This window comes from Vipera ursinii, assembly GCF_947247035.1.
Source record: "Vipera ursinii genome assembly, chromosome: 1".
NCBI lineage: Eukaryota > Metazoa > Chordata > Lepidosauria > Squamata > Viperidae > Vipera > Vipera ursinii.
Genome location: NC_139512.1, coordinates 110677691 through 110700086, shown reverse-complemented (window position 1 = coordinate 110700086; position 22396 = coordinate 110677691). Strand labels below are relative to the sequence as shown.

The window sequence follows — 22396 nt, the reverse complement described above, 5'->3', positions numbered from 1 at the left end:
ACAAAATCACCTTCAGCCAATTGCAAAAAGCAGCTTTAATTGGAACAGCTTACATTTTGCCACGATGCCTCAACATCTGCCTATTCCAGGTGCTTGGGAAGGACTCAATAGGTGGATAAAAAGAATCCTGTCTGAACATCTGACTGATTGTATGTTTAAACCATAATAATAATTTTTATTGCTTTTACCTTTTGTTAGCCACTGACAGTCATCTGTCAGATAGGTGGCCATATAAATTGATGAAATAAATCAATTTAGACACCCTATTGGGGAAAGGTGTGAGAAAAAAGACTGGGGGGGAAAGTTAAAGTGTAAGTGGTTGCAGAATGCATCTCTTAAATGTAAAAGAGTTCTTCAAACTGGTATTTTCTCTTTGTGTTGAACTATATAGCCATGCTTTCCCATGCAGCATTGCCTTTAGAGCACTCCCCATCTTGGGACCCTCAGGATGCAGCTATAAGTACCATGTTGCCTCCTTTGGACAGATATCCAACTATGCATTCCACTGTAGCAATGAAAAACGGACAGACCACCCACACTGGAATGTGCATTTGGAGACATACACCTACATAACCCAAGGAATTCTCGTATGTCTGCCAGGTCAGAAAAATGATCTAATCTACTTCAAGCTCTGGTCTTTTAACAAGAGTCTGCCAAATGGCCCTGATTCACTCACAGGCAAAGAATGGAAACAAGTATATTTATTCCCGACAGGACATGCATTCTCTGAGAGCATGATAACTCTTCTTTTACTGACCTAGTAAGTACAGAGACTTTTTTTGAAAGTGGTGACGTTATCCTTGCCATTTGGAATTTTTAATATCAGGATTAGCTATCCAAAACAGCAATATTGGATGGAAGATAAAATCAGCCTTCCCTAAGCAGGTATCTTCCAGACTTGCTTGTAGACTACACGTGGCATTGTTAAAATTCACTTTGCAGTGGTTTAAAGATTACATTACAGAATAATAATCTATACCCTTTAGATATTCTGAACTTTATTCAGGTATTCTTAATATTGGGCGGATAAATTTAATTTTATTTGTCCTGCAAACTTTTTTCCTCCCTCCTCCTGACTTCAGCCAATCCCATGTTGTGTACAAACCATATGCTAGAGTGCCTCTTTCTCTTCATTCTTCCGCCATGCTTCTTATCCCTAAATGCTTATATGTTTAATGACACTACCATCTGTCTAGTTCTGTTTTTACTTCTTTGGAATTTTTATAGGCTGTCTTCAGAGATAGATTTTGTTATGTCAGGTGGCTTACAAAACATCAAATAAGCAGGAGGCTCCATGATTCTCTCAAGGGCCAAGTAGCCTATCCCTTTAGCTAAAATCAGGTCCATGATGCATGTCCTTAAATTATGCCCATTTCGGCAAGTTCTCATTTAGTGTCACAGACTGGAACATGATTAAAAATAGTAATTTTGATTTGAAAAAAAAGTTTTTTTCTTAAGACACAATAATGCACCAACTGATCCCCACTCTTTTATCTGAAGTTTGGAAGAGTGATTTAATTTATAGCATGAGCTAGGACAGAGTCCCGAGGCTACCTGCAATCAACTTTCTCCCTCCCAAACAATTTTTCAAAAGCTCTTTTGCACATAGGAGGGGGGTGGTTGTAAGGTTGTTTTTAATTTCCTAAATTGAAACCTGTTAAGAGAAAAACAGTTGTAAAAAGTTATTGTATGGATCAACAAGCAAAACATTTCCATAAAAACCTGCCCACTTGACCTATTTTGCCTTCTACATCAGACTAGTTTTGGTTGAAAATTAGAACAAAATATTTTATTAATTTGGATTCACCCTCAATTTGTTTTATACCAAAGGGAAAATGTACAGACTTAGCTTTCATCTAATGATGAAATGTTTGCAATATTTGCTTTATATGAAATGTACTATTTCAAATGCAGATAGTATTCATTTATTTGATTTTTATTCCGCCTTTGCTTTGATATACAACTCAAGGTGGCAAACATACTAATACTTCTTTCTCCTATTTTCACCACCACAACAACCCTGGAGATAGGTTGGGCTGAGGAGACTGACGGGTCCAAAGTCACCCAGCTGGCTTTCATGCCTAAGGTATAAAAGGCATTATCAGAATCCTTCATGATGTTTCTGGATACTAGAATTGTAGTATAAAACATCTGCAAGGAGAACAAATTGTAAAACACTGACTTAAATGAATACAACATAAGATTATGAATCTATTCTTTTACATCTAGACATTCCACGTAAATGTTGTAATGTTACTAGTGTAGTAGTGTTAAGTATAAATAAAGTATTAAGAAATATTCTATTACTAGCAACCATCAATACTGTAGTATTTTCTATTTCTAACTTGTTTGTGATTGATCTGCACATAGATTATACTTAAAGTATGACAACTTGATGTTTTATGAGAAACTTTTGCAGAAAAAAGGTGTAGAACATGTGCAAAATTATTTAGATAATTTGGTAAAATAAAATCAGAATCGTATCATTTGTTTAAAAAATTGTTTTAAAATTACCTGCTGTATCGGCTACTCCTGAATAGCAGCACAATAAAACAATAATACGAAAGTGCAGTTGTTAGCTTCAAAACAAAAAAAACACCTAGTTATATCTAAGAAAGCAAATATTCTTTAGCAAAATATCTGATAATGATCTTTGGTAAAGGAAAATATCAATGTGTCCAGAGGAAATTCAGCGAGACCAAGTGCATACGCCGATGTAACTGCAACCACGGAGCCAATTTAACTGAGAGGAAATTTTGAGAAAAATGTCTAACCGCCATTAACGGAACAAAGCTGTGAGTGATGGAAGACAAATTTTACATCTACGGATGGGTGGGTGGACAGCATTTGCAACACTCTTGTAAAATCGGAGTATTGGACAAAGGCACCCGAGATAAAGGAAGACGAAAACTGACAAAAGAGTCACTGTGTTCAATATTTCACCACAGACTCCCAAGGGAAAGTTGGTTAGAAAGGGAAAAGAGCAGGGCTACCTCTAGGCGCAGCCAATGCAAAAGGGCAGCAGGGTGCTTTGAGGTGAAGGAAGCCTTACCATAAACAGTGACAAGCAAAACATATGGACCATCACAATGAAATCAGCATGCAGACATAACAACAACTCATCATAAAAACTGAAAAGTAGCCCCATTAAAAAGTTGGTGGGCGTCAATTGAAAATTAACATTGCCCCTTGCACTGTTTTCTCATGCAAATGCTCAAGCAACAAAGGAACTGGAAGGAGGGGAGAGAGAAAATACAAAAGACTTCAATTTGAGGCAGGGGAATAACAAAAATTTAGGTTAAAATGTTTCCCACTCTTTCCTTCAGCAAGCTGAGTGCAAGGCTTGAGAATCATCTTGAAGAATTGCACCTAGTTTTTTTTTCCCCCCAAGGAAAGGGTAGGCAGAAGATGGTAGAGGACAGGAAGGCCTGGAGGAACATTGTCCATAGGGTCGCGATGAGTCGGACGCGACTTCGCAGCTAACAACAACAAGGCAGAATTAAAAAAAATTATTTATGGTCAGCAGTCACAAATATGAGTCATAGTAATACTGACGTCTGCAGTAGAGTTCAAACTATGCCTCAGCAATAAGCAACCCCCAAAAATACGTTAAGAAAAAACTGTTCGGATTGCAATTAGTCCTGCAGAAAACTTCAAAGTGGGCTTCAATTCCTGCTCTCACAACTCAGAAACAATGGTGACGTGGGACAGTTTTAAAAAGTGCCTGCTCAGGCAGATGATTTATTGACCACTTTTGCTCATGTATGCCCATCCAAACTATTGGAAGTATGGCAGAAACTCCCCTTCCCTCCTCCCTCTTCCCGTTTCTTTGGAAAGAACTAGAAGGGGAGGAGAAAGACGGCTGACAGCGCTTTGCATAAAAGGACAACACAGCATTTTTAGGCATTCATAATGACCAAATCAACCAAACAAATTGCCTGAAGAACTGCAACAGTACGCTATTGGATTTTTACGTCGTCGGCAACTTCAGAAGTCCATTGGAAGAATAAAATCTTTTATCGTGCTTTCAAAAAAACAATCACAATTCTTGTTCTGTCTCTCAGAATCTGGGGAGGGGGAGAAAAATCACCCCTCTGCACCACTAATTTAGTCTTCTTGCCGAAGAATGAATACAAGTTAAAAAGGAGCCGACGGTTGGAGGAAAGCCAAACAAATCTTTCAGGAGCAAAATGCAGAAAGAATGGTGTTTGTTCTGCATTCAAATTTCACATGGAATTCTACAGATGAGATGATATATCTTGCTATGGGTCCAAGAATACACCTTTGTTAGAGAAAACACAGCCCTACCTAGAAGTGCAAGGATAAGAATTCCTTGCCAAGTTTTCTTTCAAAAGTCACCCTTCATCAAGAAAGAGGGCTTCTTTGCAAGAACCTCAAAGTGGAGAATTAGGCAGCTACTGGCTTTCTATTTATAGTCATCCAGGCAGTGAATAGTTTCATTCCAAATGCCACAAGGCAGACATGCAACCTTTCATTCTGGGGACCTGATTTGTGTTTCATTTCATGAAGTCAAGGACTAGAAAGACAAAAAGAATTTCTAACAAGTGTGCAACAAAAAGTTTGGCAGGGAACAGCAGCCCAGCTTCTTTATTAGTGCCACTAGATTCTCAGACATTGGCATAAGGGGTTGGATAGGGGAGCTTTAAAAAACCCTTTCCCACAGACTTTTACTTTTTTTTTTTTGGAAAAAAGGCAAATCTGCATGGTCTGTTCCTTCCCCCCACCTCGACCCTCATTAACCGTGAATGCTAGTGCCCTGAAGTTTAAGCAAACCTGGGGGCATGTGCATGGTGGGGAAGACTTGGAAAAGGAATGAAGGGGTGCAAGCATTTCAATTAGTTGCCTTTGAAGGATCCTTCTGAATGAGACAGAACACGCTTGTCAAACGCAAGTTCAAGTGAAAGCCACTTCTACCAATGAAGGCGCAGATAGCTGTGGGGGTTCTGCTAAACCCTCCTTGCTCCCCCCTTATATCTTTATTGCTCACAAAAGAAAAGGAGGCAAGGGTCACCCATAGTTTTAAGTAAGTTAGCATCCTTTCCCACAGGATGACTCTAGTCAAGCAATGTTAGGGGGGGAAAAACCTTCCCTTTTTTGAGTGACAGGTATCTCCTCATGACACTAAGAATACTCATAAAAAGCTGAACACACCCTTTAATACAGATGATAGTTGCTGAATATCAATTGAACAAGCTAAATATTTCTCTTAAGTTAACGCTGAGTGAGCCTGAGCACACCCCCTTTCTAATCAGCTTTCCCCCCCCTCGCCATGGGTCACACAATGTGGCACTGAAGCTATCAAGGCCATCTACAATCCAGAGAGCATCCACTATATAGTTGCTTACATGCAAGGCTAAAAGCATATCCTGAACACACTTTTTCCCCATGCACACAGAGCATGGAGGAAATGAACCCTACAAAGTCCTCAGTTATTTAAAATGAAGGGGATCAAAACATGAAGAATTATTATTATTATTTCCACAGTGAGGAAAATGTTTCTTACATTTTCACTTGATTTTGCTCTAAGTACAAGTTTGGAGAAAAGAAAAACAATTCAGTATCATTTAATCTCACAACACTAAATGAAATGCCTAAACTGTGTAAAAATAATCACTCTGCTACCCGGGCTCTTAAAAACCTAAATGGATCATTATTATATATTCTAAACTAGAAGGAAAAATATATATTCCACCTGGAAGTGGAAAACGCTCTGTAAAAAAAAAATCTGAGAATTAAGAAACTGAATTCTATCAGATTTCAGAACCTTAATATACCTAAGAACACAAGTAATGTAGGCAGTTATACCTGTAGATGTTAGCAAATTTTCAAATTAAAGCCAGGTAACCAATGGAGTGGAATTAATCAGAAAATAGTGCTTTACATAAATATACATTACTCCTGAAAATATTCAAATCAAATCTTTCACATGCTGCTTTAACTTTCTTATATTGTACATTTGTGTGTATTTCGTATATTTCAAAACATCCACGATGAAGGAAACAATGCTTAGGTCTTTTTCTAAATTAGTGAGAAAATCCCCCCTCCTCCAAGATTGACAAGGCTATGCTGATATCAAAATCAGATATGTGCATCAACATCACTGCACAAATGATGCGATGTATTTGGGACATAACACCTGGCACAAAAACATAAGCTGTATAATTTGCATAGTGTGTGGGCCATCATTTGTCTCTTCCTCACCCCTGACAATATATAGAATTGTGCCATTAAAATGGGCAATTTAGAGTCCAGTTCCCTGATTGATATAGCAATTCACATTATGTCATTCCATACAAACATCTCTATAGCATTTAACTGAATCCATTGAACCTGCTACCTCTCTGGATAATTGGTTCCATCATCAAGTTCTTTCTATTATCAACCAATTGCTAAAATTCAGTTGAAATCTGCCTTCCCATAACTTAAACCCACTATTTCATGTCCTACACATTAGAACAAAGGAGAGCAGATCTTGACATTAGGACCTTCATAGAACTCCTTTTTCTTCACAGAATTTTCATTTCTTGTCTCCTGATTGACCTCACCATCCTGTTCTGAACCTGTTCTCATTTTTCTAAATTGGTGCCCAAAAGTCAACAGAGCATTTGAGTTAGGGCTGAATAAAGCAGGATGGGATGGAACAATTGCTTACTTTAAGTTAGCAATCAACAACTAAGAATTCTTTCAGAGGTATTATTACCAAACTACTTTGTCTACCAAACCTATAACTTAAACACCTAAGTTTTGTTATGTGTTTTTAACTTTAAAAAGTTGCATTTATCTATTAAACTGTCTAATATTCAATTTATGATCTAACAAAATACCCAATAGTACCCTGTACTACTGCCAAGTGAAGTCTCTCTATACCAGGGGTAGGCAATCTTGGCTCTTTTATGACTCATGGACTTCAACTCCCAGAATTCATGAGCCAAGTCCATGAGTTATAAAAGAGCCAAGGTTGCCTATCCCTGCTCTATACTATACTGAGCCTTAAAAAAAGATGTAGGATTTTACATTTGTGCCTGCTGGCTTTCATGGCTAAGGCAAGACTAGAACTCACAATCTCCCTCTTTCTAGCCTGGTGCCTTAAACACTAGACCAAACTGGCTCTTAAAGCAAGGTCATAATTTGTTTCTCTCAAAGGATGAATGGCAACTTTAGAAATGATGACAAAGGAGAAAATAAAAAGCCTCCTTCGAGCCGGAATTGAACCAGCGACCTAAGGATTTCAGTTCAAGCAACTCTACAGTCCTCCGCTCTACCAGCTGAGCTATCGAAGGGATATTTTTTTTTCAAATTCTCTCTCTCTCTTCTAAAGAATTAGCCACTCCTCCTAGTTTTGCCTTATTCACAAATCTGAGAATTACTTCCCCCAATCATTCCATCCAGGTCATTAATAAAAAATTTGAACAGCAAGGGCTAAGACAGAACCCACTGCGGTAGTCCACTTAGCACTATTTTCCAGACTAATACTGAGACATTCAAAAGTACTGTTTTATGTTGTATAATCCAGCTCATATTTTACCATTTTATTAATCTACGTATGATGACTTTATCAAATGTCTGCAGCATTCCCCTGAACTATTAAGCTGGTAATTTTGTTTTTTTAAAAAACAGGCAAGGTTAATCTAACATAATTTACTCATAATAAAATCCGTGCTGGCTCCTGTAACTGTGACATTCTAACACCAACTGATCACAAATACATTGTTCAATAATCTTCCAAAAAAAAAAACAAAACAAACCCCTGCCCAAGATACTCAATATTTCCCAGATCTCCTTTCCCTTTTTTCTGGATTAGAACAATATTTATATCCTTGTAGTCTTCGGGGGCATTGCCAGATTATAGTTAGAGGTTTTGATAACTTTTTTCAAAACTCTGGATTGTAAGATTTGAATTCATTTTAATTGTCTCCGTGCAGTGGTCTCTGTGTAATTCCTTACATTTTAACAATTTAATAAGCTTACTTTTCAAGATAACAAAACAAGTAAGATGTGTTCCGATTGCACCCGTCCCCATCTTAATGCACAAAAAGCATATATTTTTTTACTTCCATGGGCACAGGGTGAGTTTTCCTTTCTGTCCTTCTCCAGTTCCTTGCCACTGGTCTTCCCCCCCCCCCAGTCTGCTCGATCCAAAGCATGTTGAAAGATCAAAAGATTCAGCATAAGAAATCACTCAGGAAAAGATTTTGGCGAAATATATGTACGCATTACCAGAGCTTCAGTCACATTAAGTGGAAGGTTAATATTTTTATGGTAATGTTTTCCATGTAATATGGTCCAAATGTGTAGGAAATGACAAAATGCCAACATTCTATTTCAATCAGAAGAAGAAAATCAGAAGAATTTCAAACTTGTGTGGAAACTATATTGCTGCAAGCCACAGCAGTCCTTTAATTGGTTCCCTGAAAGTCAGGCTACTCAGTATTATTCAGGATGATCAACGTGCATTTGTCCTTTGACTGTGGGAAGGCAACTGCTTTACTTCTGACATAGCCTCCTGATGGGTCAAAGGTCAGTTACCCTATTCAAGGCTCCCAACTGTCTCTTCCTCTCTGCCCCATTTTTTAAAATAAAAAGTTTATTTTGATGCAGGATAAAGAATACATCATTAATTTTAAGTATAAAACAGCTACTTTTTCAGTAATTCTTTTTACTGAGTTAGTTTACTTGTGTAAGGAAAGAGCAGATTATTTATAAATTAAACATACCATATAATATGCATTTAGAATACCAAACAAGGGAAGCCACTCACACAATCACTTTCCTTGCTAGTACTGTTGCAGCCTCAAAGAAATTAAGTTTGGGAACTAAAGACAAGAGATGGGACAGTAGATTTGCCCTGCAACTCAATCAAGTTTTAAGTAAGATTTTGATCAGGTTTTTTTTTCCAAAATGTAAAACAAAATTAAGACACAAAAGAATACAATTAAATTTTGAGAAATAAATATAAACATGTATTCTAGAATTCTGGACTGATTTGTATATTTACATATGTAAAAGTAACCATGCTAGAAAATCCTTCTATCTTTTACAAGATTGAAAGAAATTCTCCAAGCCTGAGCTGGAGATTAAATGTGCTATTTTAAATATCATATTTAAAGTATGCAGAAATTACCTGGAATAAAAATACTTCCCTATAAAAGTCATTAATTAGAAAGCCTGTTCTGACATACAGCAAGGCTTTGTTTCTACAATATCCATCAAATAACTATAGGGAGAAAAATTAGGAAGAACCAGGTTGTCAGAAGGATCAATGAGTTTTGTTGGGTTTGCAGATAGAGGTGAAGGGCCTGAACTAATGACCTGCATTATGCCTCACAGACACTGTTTAGTACTGCACAATACTTTAGAGAATGTCTGGTGCAAATTCTGAATTTATTCTGAAGAAAATAATCACAAAGCTTCTGTGGGGGGAAGAAGTGGTGGTTCTATAGGTTACATTTTATCTTTTAACTATGTTGGTTTACAGCAGTCTAAGTTAGGAAAACACTTCTAAAAATAGACAAATAGGTCAACATTTTTTAATTATGCAATTATACACAGTCATTAAGCAAATGTTGACAAGACAACCCACAAAACTGGTTTTGAAAGAGAATTAGGCAATTTTGCAGGCAGATGTCAGTGGTTCTTTGCTACTCCTTCAGCTGGAACCTTGTAACCCACATTAATTTGTTCCTGGAATGTACTGTTTTCTGACAGAATCCTAAATTTTCTTTCAATTTACTTTTGCCATTCACTTTTAATCAGCTGCACCTCTTGAATCCAAGATTCTTTCCCCATCTATCTCTCTAAAATCTGTTACAATTTTTTGCTCTCTCTCCTCTCTCCCACCTTTCAAACATGCTGCCAAACCAAGTTAGAAAAAAACTTTTTAAGAGCTGGGAACAATGTTACCACAGGGTGCCAAATTTGCAGTGAAAGCCCCAAAGGCTGTTGTCACGCAACGTTTGACAAGGCTTGCCAAATGGTTTCTTTAGGATATAAACGGCTTGTGAAGTGACTGAGGCCTTTGTATCTACAGCTGAATGCTGCAGATGGGAACGTTTCTGCCAAGAATGAATAACTGCTGTTTTTGCCATGTGAGGTTTTACACACATAATTAAGGAACGCAGTCCTATGTATCTAGCAGTATTTTCCTGCTTGGGAGCAGGGCTGGGTAGGTTTTTCCCTCTCAAGGGACCAAAAACGTTGGTTTTCTGAAACAACGGACAGCTAAAAAATGCAACATGCAATTAATTGAAGTACATCATTGGGCAACCTATTATACCAGACATTCTTCAACATTTTTTTGCCAAGGAAATAATACAGTGCTTAAGAAGTATAGTTGGTAAGTCTTTTTTTTAGTTTTTTTTTAGTTTTTATTAAATTTTTATACCGCCCTTCTCCCTAGGGACTCAGGGCGGTGAACAGGGCAGATAATAAAAGTACAAAACTACAAAAGTTAAAATAGAATTAAATTAATGCCCAAGATAAAACAGTAAAATATACAAATATTTAAAAACCCAAATTAACTCCCCCTCAGGCCAGGCCAGCTTGTTCAAACAGGTGGGTCTTTAACCCGCGCCGGAAGGAGCGGAGATCCGGTGCCATCCGGAGCTCCACCGGCAGTTCATTCCATAAGGCCGGGGCGCCCACAGAGAAGGCCCTCCCCCTGGGGGCCACCAGCCGGCATTCTCTGACTGGAGGCACCCTGAGGAGGCCCTCTCTGTGGGAACGCACAGGGCGGAGGGGGGTTGACGCCGGCAGCAGGTGGTCCCCGAGGTATTCCGGACCCATGCCATGTCAGAGCACAGAGCAAATGGCCAACTTCAGCATCCCCACCACAAATTGTGCCTGGTCACTTTGAATTCTGAGTTTTATTCTGTCAACATATCCTAACATTTCTGGCGCATTTAAAAAAAGTCTACTACCTTAGAAAACACATTGGGGTAACTGCACAAAGAATATCCTTTTCAGTATCTCATGCTCAAGATTAATACTCCCAACCTGAAGACTTACATCATATATTTGCTGGATTTTATTACTTTTATTGTATAAAGTCAGTAAGCCTTGAACTTAACACAAAATACTTCCAGCAGGATGCATAAATTACCCAGACAGAATTAAGCTGCAATATAATTCTCTTCTGAGAATTCTGAAGGAGAAAATTATTTGTTTTCAATAGTTTTCCCCATGTTTGTCATTTGATAATGAATTCCAGACCTAACTTTCAATAAATTGACTTAATTTAATAGCCTAGTTCTAATATTTCTCTGCTTCTTGGCCTCTGACGGTGCAGTTCTGTATTCGCCTGGACAAAAGGCACCCCTCGTTCTCAGCTAAGTCAGGACAGGACATATCATTTTAAAGCGACATAAAAATTCTACTGTTGGGTTGGGGGCTTTCCCCCAGCCCCCATCCTTTTCAGAAACTATCTCTGGTAATGCAATGTTTTCAAAAAGTAGGAAAACAAATCAAGGTGTTTTCTCTGGAACAGAATGTATTCTTACCGCGGTTATCTGGAAAATTCTCACTTACCTCAATTTTGTCAGTCTTTGCATCTCCCCAATAAAGTTTATTTTCTTCAAGATCCAATGCCAAACCATTAGGCCATCCTAGAGAGGTATTCACCAGCACTTTCCTCTCAGACCCATCCAGATAAGCAGACTCAATCTTTGGATTTTCACCCCAGTCTGTCCAATACATATACCTTTTGCGGAAGGAGAAAAACAGCAGTGTTGTTTTTACATGCAAGTATTTTATCAAATATATTATTGCATTTTTAAAGCGTGCCTTTCAGTAAGAATCTTTTCCATGAACTGGCACTAAAGAGAAAGATTCATTCAAAGATTTCAGAGCTTGCGAGATATATAAAGGGATAATAATATCATACGGAAAAATAATTTAAATGAGGAAGGCAAATTTTTTACTTAAAAATCATGGACCTAGAATAAATAGACTGATGGTTGTGTATTCCAAATTTACTAAATACTAATAAAAAATATGCAGTTGGGAAAACATATTCTGTTACACTGCCACTGGGACATGGTATGGCGAAACAGGTAATATTTTTAAAGTACAAGTGGTTCTCGACTTATCACAACAGTCTTGGAAAAAGTGATTTATTACCTTCACTCGCACTTTCAATGGTCACACCACCCCTACAGTCACATGATCACAATTTGGGTTCTTGGCAACTGTTCTGAGTGGTGTGATCATTTTTAACCGGGGGGGGGGGGGGAGAGAATGCTCATTAGGGTTGCTGGATTTGCTTAATGATCATATGATTTGTTTAATAACCACAGTGATTTGCTTAACAACCATTGTAAAAAAAATGCTGTAAAATTTGGTCTGACTTATGACTGCAACAATTTAAATGTAAATTCCAGTCCCAATTGTGGTTGTTATGTTGAGCAATAGCAACAGCACTTAAGACGCATATACCACTTCACAGTGCTTTACAGCCCTCTCCAGGCAGTTTACAGAGTCAGCATATTGGTCCCAACTATCTGGGTCCTCATTTTACCCACCTCGAAAGGATGGAAGGCTGAGTCAACCGTGAGCCGGTGAGAATCGAACTTCTGGCAGTCGGCAGAATTAGCCTGCAATTATACTGCATTCTAACCACGCCTCTACAAAGACTAACTGTGACAGGTTCCATAGCACAGAAATGCAAAGGCAGAGCAACCAACATAGTTTTTTTAAAACTGAACACTCGCAAGACTTACCCCATTACAGGATTGAGCACTATTGCTCTAGGTTCATCTAAGTTTTCTGAAATAAGGATCTTTCTTGACGTCCCATTCAAACGTGTAACTTCAATCCGATCTGTACCAGTATCAGTCCAATACAAATTCCTACCCACCCAATCTACTGCAATGCCATCAGGATGATTTATCTCTGTTGTTACTAGAGTCTGGGCTCCAGATCCATCAAGAAATGCCCGGCGAATAGCTCTGACATCATCATCTGTCCAATATATGTAACCCTCAACAGGGTCATAGTCAATTGCAATAGCATGCCTAATGTTGTCTATTTGCAGAATAACATCTGTGAAGTCCGGCATGTCCAGGGAAATTCTTCGTAGATCCGTTCTTCTAGCGAGCAAGAGGACTTCCTCAGCACCTAGGAAAAAGGGATAGTCAGTAATCTACCAATCAATAGTTCTTTCTTTCTGCCATGAAGTTAAATTGTTGCTAGTTCTAGTTTTCTGATTAGCTTTACATTATGAAATGTATGGATTGCATAGAAAAAGGCAATCTGATTGTGAAGGAAGATCACAAATTTTTCTCCAATAGCAATAATGTTTTAGGACAGCAGTAATTTCTGGTTCTACTGATACAACTAGAAATATACATTTTTCTGGTTCTACTGATACAACTAGAAATATACATTTCCTAAGTAAACTCCTATATGAAGACACTGCTTAAAGTGTCTTCAAAATGATGCTCCCTGGGACTTTTTTCCACCTGAGATATCATCATGACAGTCATAGCGACCCCAATCACCTATTGCAATCCATAACCAATTATGGAAAATGCACCAGGTAAATGCAGCACTCATATTTATATGTCCAAAAAGCAAGAAAGGATAATGGAAAAGATGAACTGGAAGACAGAGGTGTGCAAACACAGCTGCTTGAGGTGCCAATCTGTTTTAGATGCAACAGATACTTCTGGTGTAGTCATCCAGGGTATGAATTCAAATACCCTTTTTCTGTCCTTGCTTCTGAGGAATTAAAATATGATAGATATGCCTCTATTGAGGTTATGAGCTATGAAGATGAAAAGCCATTAATTCACATTTTGCCATCCACCTAACGTCAAGCAGCAAAAGAATACTCTGAGTCATCAATTTTTTTAAAAAAATACTACATGCATTGTTCTAAAGGCTGTGTTCTCTAAGCATGATGCAAACCTCTAATGCCTTCAGTGCCTGTTTCTTGTATTATATTTCTTCTTCTAACTAAATCCCAAACAGTAGCCATAAGACATAAACTTCTAATATTCTTGTTAAGGAATTTGTTGTGCAGAGGTCTCCTTGTGCTACCAAGGAGTTGCACAGACAAGGAAGGGTACTGAGAGTAGTAAAAGTCACACAAGAATACACTGAGTTGTAAAAGCAAAAAGTAGTTTACTTGAAGGTGGTGTAAAAACAAAAATGCACAGTCAAAAATAAAACAGTCCAAGTAGCAATCCAAAATACAAAGTCTTCTTACCGGTCCAGAGGTCAATACACAGTTCAGGTAACAGAGCAAAAACAGTAATAGTAGAGAGCAGTGAATTCAGAGAGAGAAAGAAGCTACGTTACTAGCTCCCTCTTATGGCCATGAGAACACTTACACACCCATTGGCCAATTAACATCTTAAAGACATAACATCATGGTTAATATATTGTCAACCCAACATTGTAGGCTAACAATTCTTATGAGTGTGAACGGAACTGTGTATATTAGTTCATTGTAGATCTATATAAAAGCATTCATAATAGCCACTGTAATCCTAATATTCTCTTTAAAATGTATTTTTTTAATATCATGTGTCAAGATGACATCTTTAATGAACTACTGACCATGGCCAAGCTGTCAGAGGATAGGAAATAGCTATTAGACAAAAGTATGCTTAAAAATGTTGAACAAAGTTGCAGACTATTGCTAAAACGAGAATCAAAGCCCAATTTCAGTCTAGACCATTACTTGTAGTTGATTGTTCAGGATAATTAGCTATGTATGTGAATTTCCTTTCCATCCCACCTTTTTTTAAATTTTTGACAACCTAGAATATTTGAGGACTCATACGTTTAATGACATCTGAATTGTACTGATATTCTACTATCAAGACAAAATAAACAATACAATTTTAAACAGTGAGAGTGGGATCTGTAGCTATTAAATGGTGCAACCTCTTGCCTATTAAGTTACAGCATATAATAGCTACAGATCCCACTCTTATTAAAATAAATAAAAAGATGCATGGGGAAAATGTTTCAAGAAATAGTTTTAAAATGTTTACCCTTTTTTTTGCTAGTACTGGGCACAAATATTCAGAGTGAAAGGATTTTTATGAACCTGAGGGAGAATATTACTGCTATGTGAGAAAAACACCTTCATAAAGCACTTTCAGAACCTGCTCTTCAAAGTGTCAGAATATTGTGCCCTCTCAAAAGCTTGGCCTGGTTCTGACATCTTTAAACCGTTCAGGTCTGGTTTTACTTGTCCCCATTCCATGCACTCCTTCCAGGTAGGTTCCAGAGAACGTCTTCTTTAAATGCACAAGGAAAGCATCACGTACATCTTGGTCAGTTCCCTTTTTTCCAAACAACACTTCAGGACATCCTGTCCTTTTCTTTCACTATTCTTTGTATGCATAAACCTGTTTCTTGACATATTTGCTTTTCTTGCATTAGTGTTATTTTGTTATGCTTTGTTAAGTAATTTATACAGTATTAGTCTAGACCAGTGATTCTCAACCTGTGGTCAAATGGACCACTGGGGGCCATGGTATCATCACAGGCGATCCATAAAGGTTTGACGAAATGTTATGATTTAAATCTTGAGTTAAGTTTTGGGGTCTGCGGCCATGGTCCATGGCCACAAAAGATATTTAAAGGGGGTCCATGGTGAAGTAAAAGTTGAGGACCACTGGTCTAGACCATGGGAAAGGACTGGCTTGAATTAATTCTTAAAGGTGCAACGTATTTAGTCAAGTATTCCTGTAGTTAATATCAGGTTAATATTTAATCAACAACTGTGACCTTAGCTGCTCTTTCTTCTACCCTGATGCCTCTTAACTGGTTGCCCGAAAGCTGCTCTGTTGGGTTATGGCTGTCCTTATTATGACAGACAATACACTTCAGAGCACATGGACAGATTCCACATCTGAATGTTTCTGAAGGAGATATGAACTGCAAACAAGAACTGCCTCTGCCTCTCTCTCTCTCTCTCTCTCTCTCTCTCTCTCTCTCTTCCTGCCTAATTTAAGCTCTCCTGCACCCTGTTCAGTCATTTTTCTACTTAGCAAGATGAGTATTAAAGATGCAATTTATCTATCTACAGATATGGACTGGTGCAGTTAACTCTCTTCAAATTATATCATTGTTTTGTATGGATAGATCAAACCTCAGCCCATAAGTCCATATCCATAAAAGAAATGAAGAACCAATCTTGGTCTGAATCCAATGTCCTGCTTTATGCTGCACTATGTAATTTTTTAGCAAGCCACTTTCTTCTGCAATAGTTTCATAAGCTCTTCAAATGAAACAGTCTTATAATTAATAGTTTATTAAGGATAGTTGCATGTTGCATTTCAGTTTCCCATTGATAGTTTGAAGGATTCAAGATTGTAAACAGGATTACCAACATGGTACTTGTCTGCATCATTTTGAAGGCATGTCTTTTCCTGGGATTACCTGCCAGATTGTCTGGAGGAAAGAGTGCAACAAGATTGAAACATTTTAACAGTAATTTTACTAAACACTATAATTATAAGAAAGAACTAATGCAAACTAAAAAAATAAAAGAATAATAGAAAGCACAATAAAGGGAGAAACAGAAGGGAAAAAATAATATAGCAAAGAAAAAGAAAAGAAATATATAAAGAAATGACTTTCCCCCTTCATAACAACAAATATAAATCTAGTATAGGAAAGTTGCCCAGGTAACTGTTTTACTTTTAATTATTAAAACATCAGGCTATGGGTTGCTGAAGAGCAAGGAAGTGAGGACTGGCAGGAGAGGGAACAGATTTAAAAAGGATCAAATGGACCTGATGAACTTGCTCCAACCATCAACAAATTGAAGCCCCAGGAGTGGGTTTTGAATTAAGAAAACATGGGTAAGAATCCGGCCTAATTGCTAGTGAAGAAATGTGTTCAATACTCTCTAAAATGCAATGGAGGAATGTGGAATTTATAGCCCACATACCAGATAGCGGCTGCCAAGTTCCTTTTACAGACCCTGGGCTGTCTGCACTGCCTAAAATATCCCCCGGCTGTGTCATGGCCACCTAAGCTCTCTAAAATTGAGTATAATCTCATAACTTTGTAAAGTCCAGGTGGCTCAACCAAACCAACAACAGCATCACTGTTGCTATGACAGAGAGACATCAAGACCTCACAAGGAGAAACACAACTGTCCTGAGCAGCTAATGAAGTACTGAAAAATTGTTTTGCCATAAAACAAGACTGGTTTTATGATGCAAGTTTTGAGGAATGGGTATCGTTCCTTCTTTCCCCCCCCCTCCCTCTCTACAAAAGTCAAAAGTCTAATTTGAAGAAAAAATATTTTTCAACTACAAGCACTGAATCCAAGAATGTATGGATACCTGTTTGCAATTTTCAGTGGACCAGACAGATGGTGCTTTATTTAACTATGGGTAGCAGAATGGCTCAAATGAATACATATCCAACATCAGGGGACTGCTCAGTTTTCAAAAATGTATTTAAATAAAAAAGCAAGCAGCATGTCAACTCTTCAGGTAAGTTTTCTTCTTCTTTTAGCTCCAGGATTCTATATTTATGCCCATTGGCATTCAAATGATGACCTTGCCTTGTTAAGAGCCAGCAAGTACTGTTACACCATTCGCAAGTGATTAAACTCTGGCATAGCTGCTATTCATACATTCTGTTTCATTTGAATAGGATGTGGGGCACAATCTTAAGTCACTTAATTCACCCACCATACTAAGCTGTGACTTGCTAAACTATGGCTTGCTGAATGTACAACAATTAACTAGATTCACACAGTATTAGCTAATAATCTCAACTCCTGGATATTCGTCCCTGTAGACTTTATGGTCTATAATCTAGGGACAGTTGATTCCCATCATTAAGTCAAACCAAACAAACCACATTATTAATAAACTGCTCGGCTCTGGTGTCCTATTTAAGCACACTTTAAAAAAAATCTTTCTGCACACTGTTGAATTAATCAGTTTTCATTGAACACAAACTTACCCAAGAAAATAGTAGTAGAAAGGAGATATGTGAAATGAATAAATAACAGAATAACAGAGTTGGAAAGGACTGGAGGTCTTCTAGTCCAACCCCCTGATAAAGCAGGAGACCCTATACCATTTCATACAAACAGCTGCCCAGTCTCTTCTTAAAAGCCTCCAGTGATGAAGCAGCCACAAGTTCTGAATTCAAACCATTCCACTGATTAACTGTTTTCATTGTTAGGAAATTTCAGCTTAGTTCTAGGTTGCTTTTCACCTTGATTAATTTCCATCCATTTTTCTTGTCTTCTCTTCTGGTGCTTTAGAAAATAGGTTGACCAACCTCTTCTTTGTGGCAGCCCCTCAAATATTGAAACACTGCTATCATGTCACCTGTACAGTAGTGATAGAAACCAATCAAGGAGAGAAGCAACCTAGAACTAAGGTGAAATTTCCCAACAGTGAGAAATATTGCATTCAGTTTTGGTCACCACAATATAAATAGATGTTCAGACTCTGGAAAAAGTATAGAGAAGAGCAACAAAGATGATTAGGGGGCAGGATGCTAAAACATATGAAGAATGGTTGCAGAATTTGGGTATGTCTAGTCTCCTTCTGTTCACTACACATACCCAAATCCTGCAACCTTTCTTCATGTGTTTTAGCATCCAGCCTCCTAATCATCTTTGTTGCTCTTCTCTTCACTCTTTCCAGAGTCTCAACATCTTTTTTACATCGTGGTGACCAAAACTGGATGCAGTATTCCAAGTGTGGCCTTACCAAGGCTTTGTAAAGTAGTATTAACACTTTACATGATCTTGATTCTATCCCTCTGTTAATGCAACCTAGTATTACATTGGCTTTTTTGGCTGCTTCCACACACTGCTGGCTCATATTTAAGTGACTGTCCACCAGGATTCTCATAGAATTGCAAAGTTTTTCATGCCCCCCTGCAAAAGGGGGGAGAGTACTAAATCCAAAACATGCAGGAAAATGTTCCTGTAATGACATGCTTTTTGTGCTTACTATAAGAATGTCAAAATTCACTACTGGCTATGTATTTTACACCATACATATCAAACAATAGTATGGTAATACTATAGCCTTCCTTAATTACCAGAGTGGGCATTAGTGGGTTCATCCTATTCCAACCAGACCTGTTATTACATCCCAAAACTTTTATGTGATATATGGTTTCCTCATTTTTAAGCTCTGAATTCTTTACAGCATAGGATATTTCTAGCTGAGTGGGAACTCTGGGATTTGTAATGCCATCAAACATCTGGAGGCTGCCCTATTCACAGACATTTGGGGGGAGGTTTGTACTCTGACACAGGTGTGGGCAACTATGGCCCCTTTACAACCTGTGGACTTCAACACCCAGAATTCCTGAGCTAGCAATTCCCAGATTCTGGGGGTTATAGTCCACAGGTCTTAAAGAGGCCATATTCTGCAAGCAGCCATTTCTCAGATGGCATTCAAAAAGAAAAAATAATAAATCTCCCAAAGTTGAGGCTCATCAGCCAATCTTACTTGGTCCTGGAAAATTCCTTCCTTGGCCAGCAATGGAATCCAAAGCACTATTTAAGGCAGCACATATATTCTTACTGGCTTAAAAAAAGTCTGTCTACATTAGCCAGCAGATATTTGTCCAAAAAAAGAGGGGAGGGAGAAGAAATAAATATGACTCATTTAACAAGCAATAAAATTACATAATTTCATTACTTTTAAAAGGGGAAAGTAAAGAACCGAATTTCCCTTAATAGTACAATAGTTTTTAATATTACAATCCTTTCTTTACTTTAACTAATATTATTAATTTGCCTTATTTTCTTTTTTCCATTCCCCAAAGCTTTATATATCTTTTGGCAAAACTAATATCCATAGAAGGGTATGCCTTTTAATTAGCATTTAGAAACACCTGTTAATGATAATTGGATTTGAAAGGAAAACTGGCCGCACTGCATAAGTGTTGGTCTATTTATCTTCAGTCCCTGAATGCTATATTCTGATTTTGGACTTAATGAAAAAACAGGCGGAAAGCAGACTAGAGATGGTGAGAGAGAGTGGTACTGTGTGCATATCCCTCTGTGTCGAGGTTTATAACCAAGATAGGATTACCTTTCATCTGCGAGGTTTAAATTACTATGCTAGTATACTGCCTTCCAAGATTGTTGCTTTGTACCCTTGTGATTTAAAAAACCATCTTTCTGCTCTGGAAATGGCAGCTGCAGTCTATTGGCAAAATTATCTCCAATCAAAACTGGCAGCAGCAAAGCAGGCCAGCTCCACAAGAGCTGTTTGTCATTTTCCCTTTGGCTCTCTCTGAGTTTGACAAGTGACAAGGCACCTATAATATACTAACAAATGCTCCGGTTTATTCATCCAACCTAAACAAATGTAGACAGCATTTTGTTTTTGCTAATGCAGAAAATGCAGCATTATTCCTTTCTCATTAGTTCGTCTACTAATCAGACTGTGACAATGGTCTATTGTAGATATTTGAAAACATACTTGTTTTCAAATATCTACAATATTTGAATCTGAAAACATACTTGTTCAAGCAAGCCGGCCTGGCCTGAGGGGGATTGGTGGGGTTTTTATTATTTTTATTGGGGTTTTTTACTATGTATCAATTGTATTTTAATCGGGCATGCATTTAATTATCTTTTAGTTTTTGTAAATTTCTGTGTTTTATTCTTGCCCTGTACACCGCCCTGAGTCCTCCGGGAGAAGGGCGGTATAGAAATATTAATAATAAATTTCTTTCTCTTCTTCTCTTCCCCTCCCCTCTCCCAACAATGAGGACTAACTTCTTACAGCCATCATTTTACTGGTAGAGCCTTGGGAAGGGGAATAGGTTTAGCAAAGTCTAAAACTAGCAAATACCACTGCTACCTTTAGAAAGCAATGAGTGTAAAGCTATCATCTATTCATCTCTTCAATACTGAATCATACCCAGAGGGATATTAACACCAAATCATTTTTAAAGCCATAAATACATGAGCCCGATTTGTCTGAACAATTTCCTACCATTAATAGCGGAAGAAAAATATTTTTGAAGATTATGAGAACAAGGGAAAAAATTAAAATGCTAGTTATTTTGACCAACCATGCAAAACAATGAGTTCTTGACATAGTTATGTTTAACATTTACAAATCACTTGATATTACACCAATTGTTGATCCACAGCTCTGCATAGAAAAAAGGTAGGAATTATAGAAAGAAGATCACTGGAGAAAGTTTTATTTCACTAGAATCAACTGTATTATATATGCCACTATAAAGTGTTGATCAGAAAAATTGAATGTCAAGGAATATTGCCATTTAAAAAATGCCAATATTCCACACTTTGAGAAATCCAAATATGAAACTCTTCATATGAAACTCTTGCAGAAAAGTTTCATGTGCTTATTTATAATAGACAATATTCTAGATGGTTGTTACTAAAGATAAAAACCTTATAATAATTGAGGGATATTTAATTTTTTGTAGAAGTTTTAAATAGGATTTTAAAACTATTTTCTATGTTAAACAGTTACATCTAGTTGAAAAAACAAACAGGCATTTTATAAGCCAACTACTCAATATTCATTTATACACAAGCAAATTCAACCTGATTATTTATATGGAATGAATATTTATGTCTGTATGAGTCCCTTACCACTTAATGCACTTTTTTATTTCTATTACATTTTGGGGTAGAAAACATAAATCATCTGGACAGTCTGCTTAATTCACAATGTCACTCTCAGTTAAAATGGTTACTGCTTTTCCTTTAGGAAAAGTTATATTTAAGATTACACCTCATAACTACATATATTGTATTTTACAATTAACAGATGGCTAATATATAGCTTTTGCCATATTATCACTAAAGAAACTATGTTCTCAAAAATTATATGCTATTATGTAATTGGAATTTATAAATTTATAATATGTTACACATTCATATTAGTGAAGTAAAAAAGTGGAAGAAGAGCAGTATCTCAATTTAACAGGAGAAAATATCACATAGATTCTATTCTATACTGCAGGCATAATAAAATATACTGCATTTAATTCACTGTAATCCAATGAAAAAACTTCGAGGGAGACTTTAAAATCAGGAGAAATGCGTCTAAGGAGAAAACAATCCTCTCACAATCAAACCTCTTGGTTGGTAGCTCTGCATTTGATTTTTTTTAAAAAGGCCCATCATGGTCTGATGAACCCAAAATTATTTAAGGAGCAATTCAGATATTCTCTATTGTATGCAAAGTATTAATCTGAAGAACACAATTCTGGAGGAAATCTCAAAAAAGTGAATATATGAATGCAAGTTAAATTCCTCCTGAGTAATATATTAAGAGTCCTTGGCCACCAGTGAGTTAATTAATAAGGTGGGGAGTCAAAGCACATGGATGTTGGCATAAGGCAGAGAACCCACAAAAGGTGCAGAGCTTGGGAAAGAAAT

The 22396-nt window shown here is 37.3% G+C and overlaps 1 protein-coding gene across 3 annotated transcripts in view; it reads right to left on the bottom strand.

The window, feature by feature from the left end:
* Positions 1-22396, bottom strand: part of LRP5 (LDL receptor related protein 5) — a 121438-nt gene that overhangs the window by 44378 nt on the left and 54664 nt on the right. For all 3 annotated transcript variants that reach the window (XM_083348957.1, XM_083348958.1, XM_083348959.1), the window contains 2 exons: positions 12735-13131; positions 11545-11716 (listed from right to left, as the gene is read on the bottom strand). In XM_083348957.1, the coding sequence (XP_083205083.1) occupies positions 11545-11716; positions 12735-13131 (569 nt within the window). The remainder of the gene's footprint in view (positions 1-11544; positions 11717-12734; positions 13132-22396) is intronic.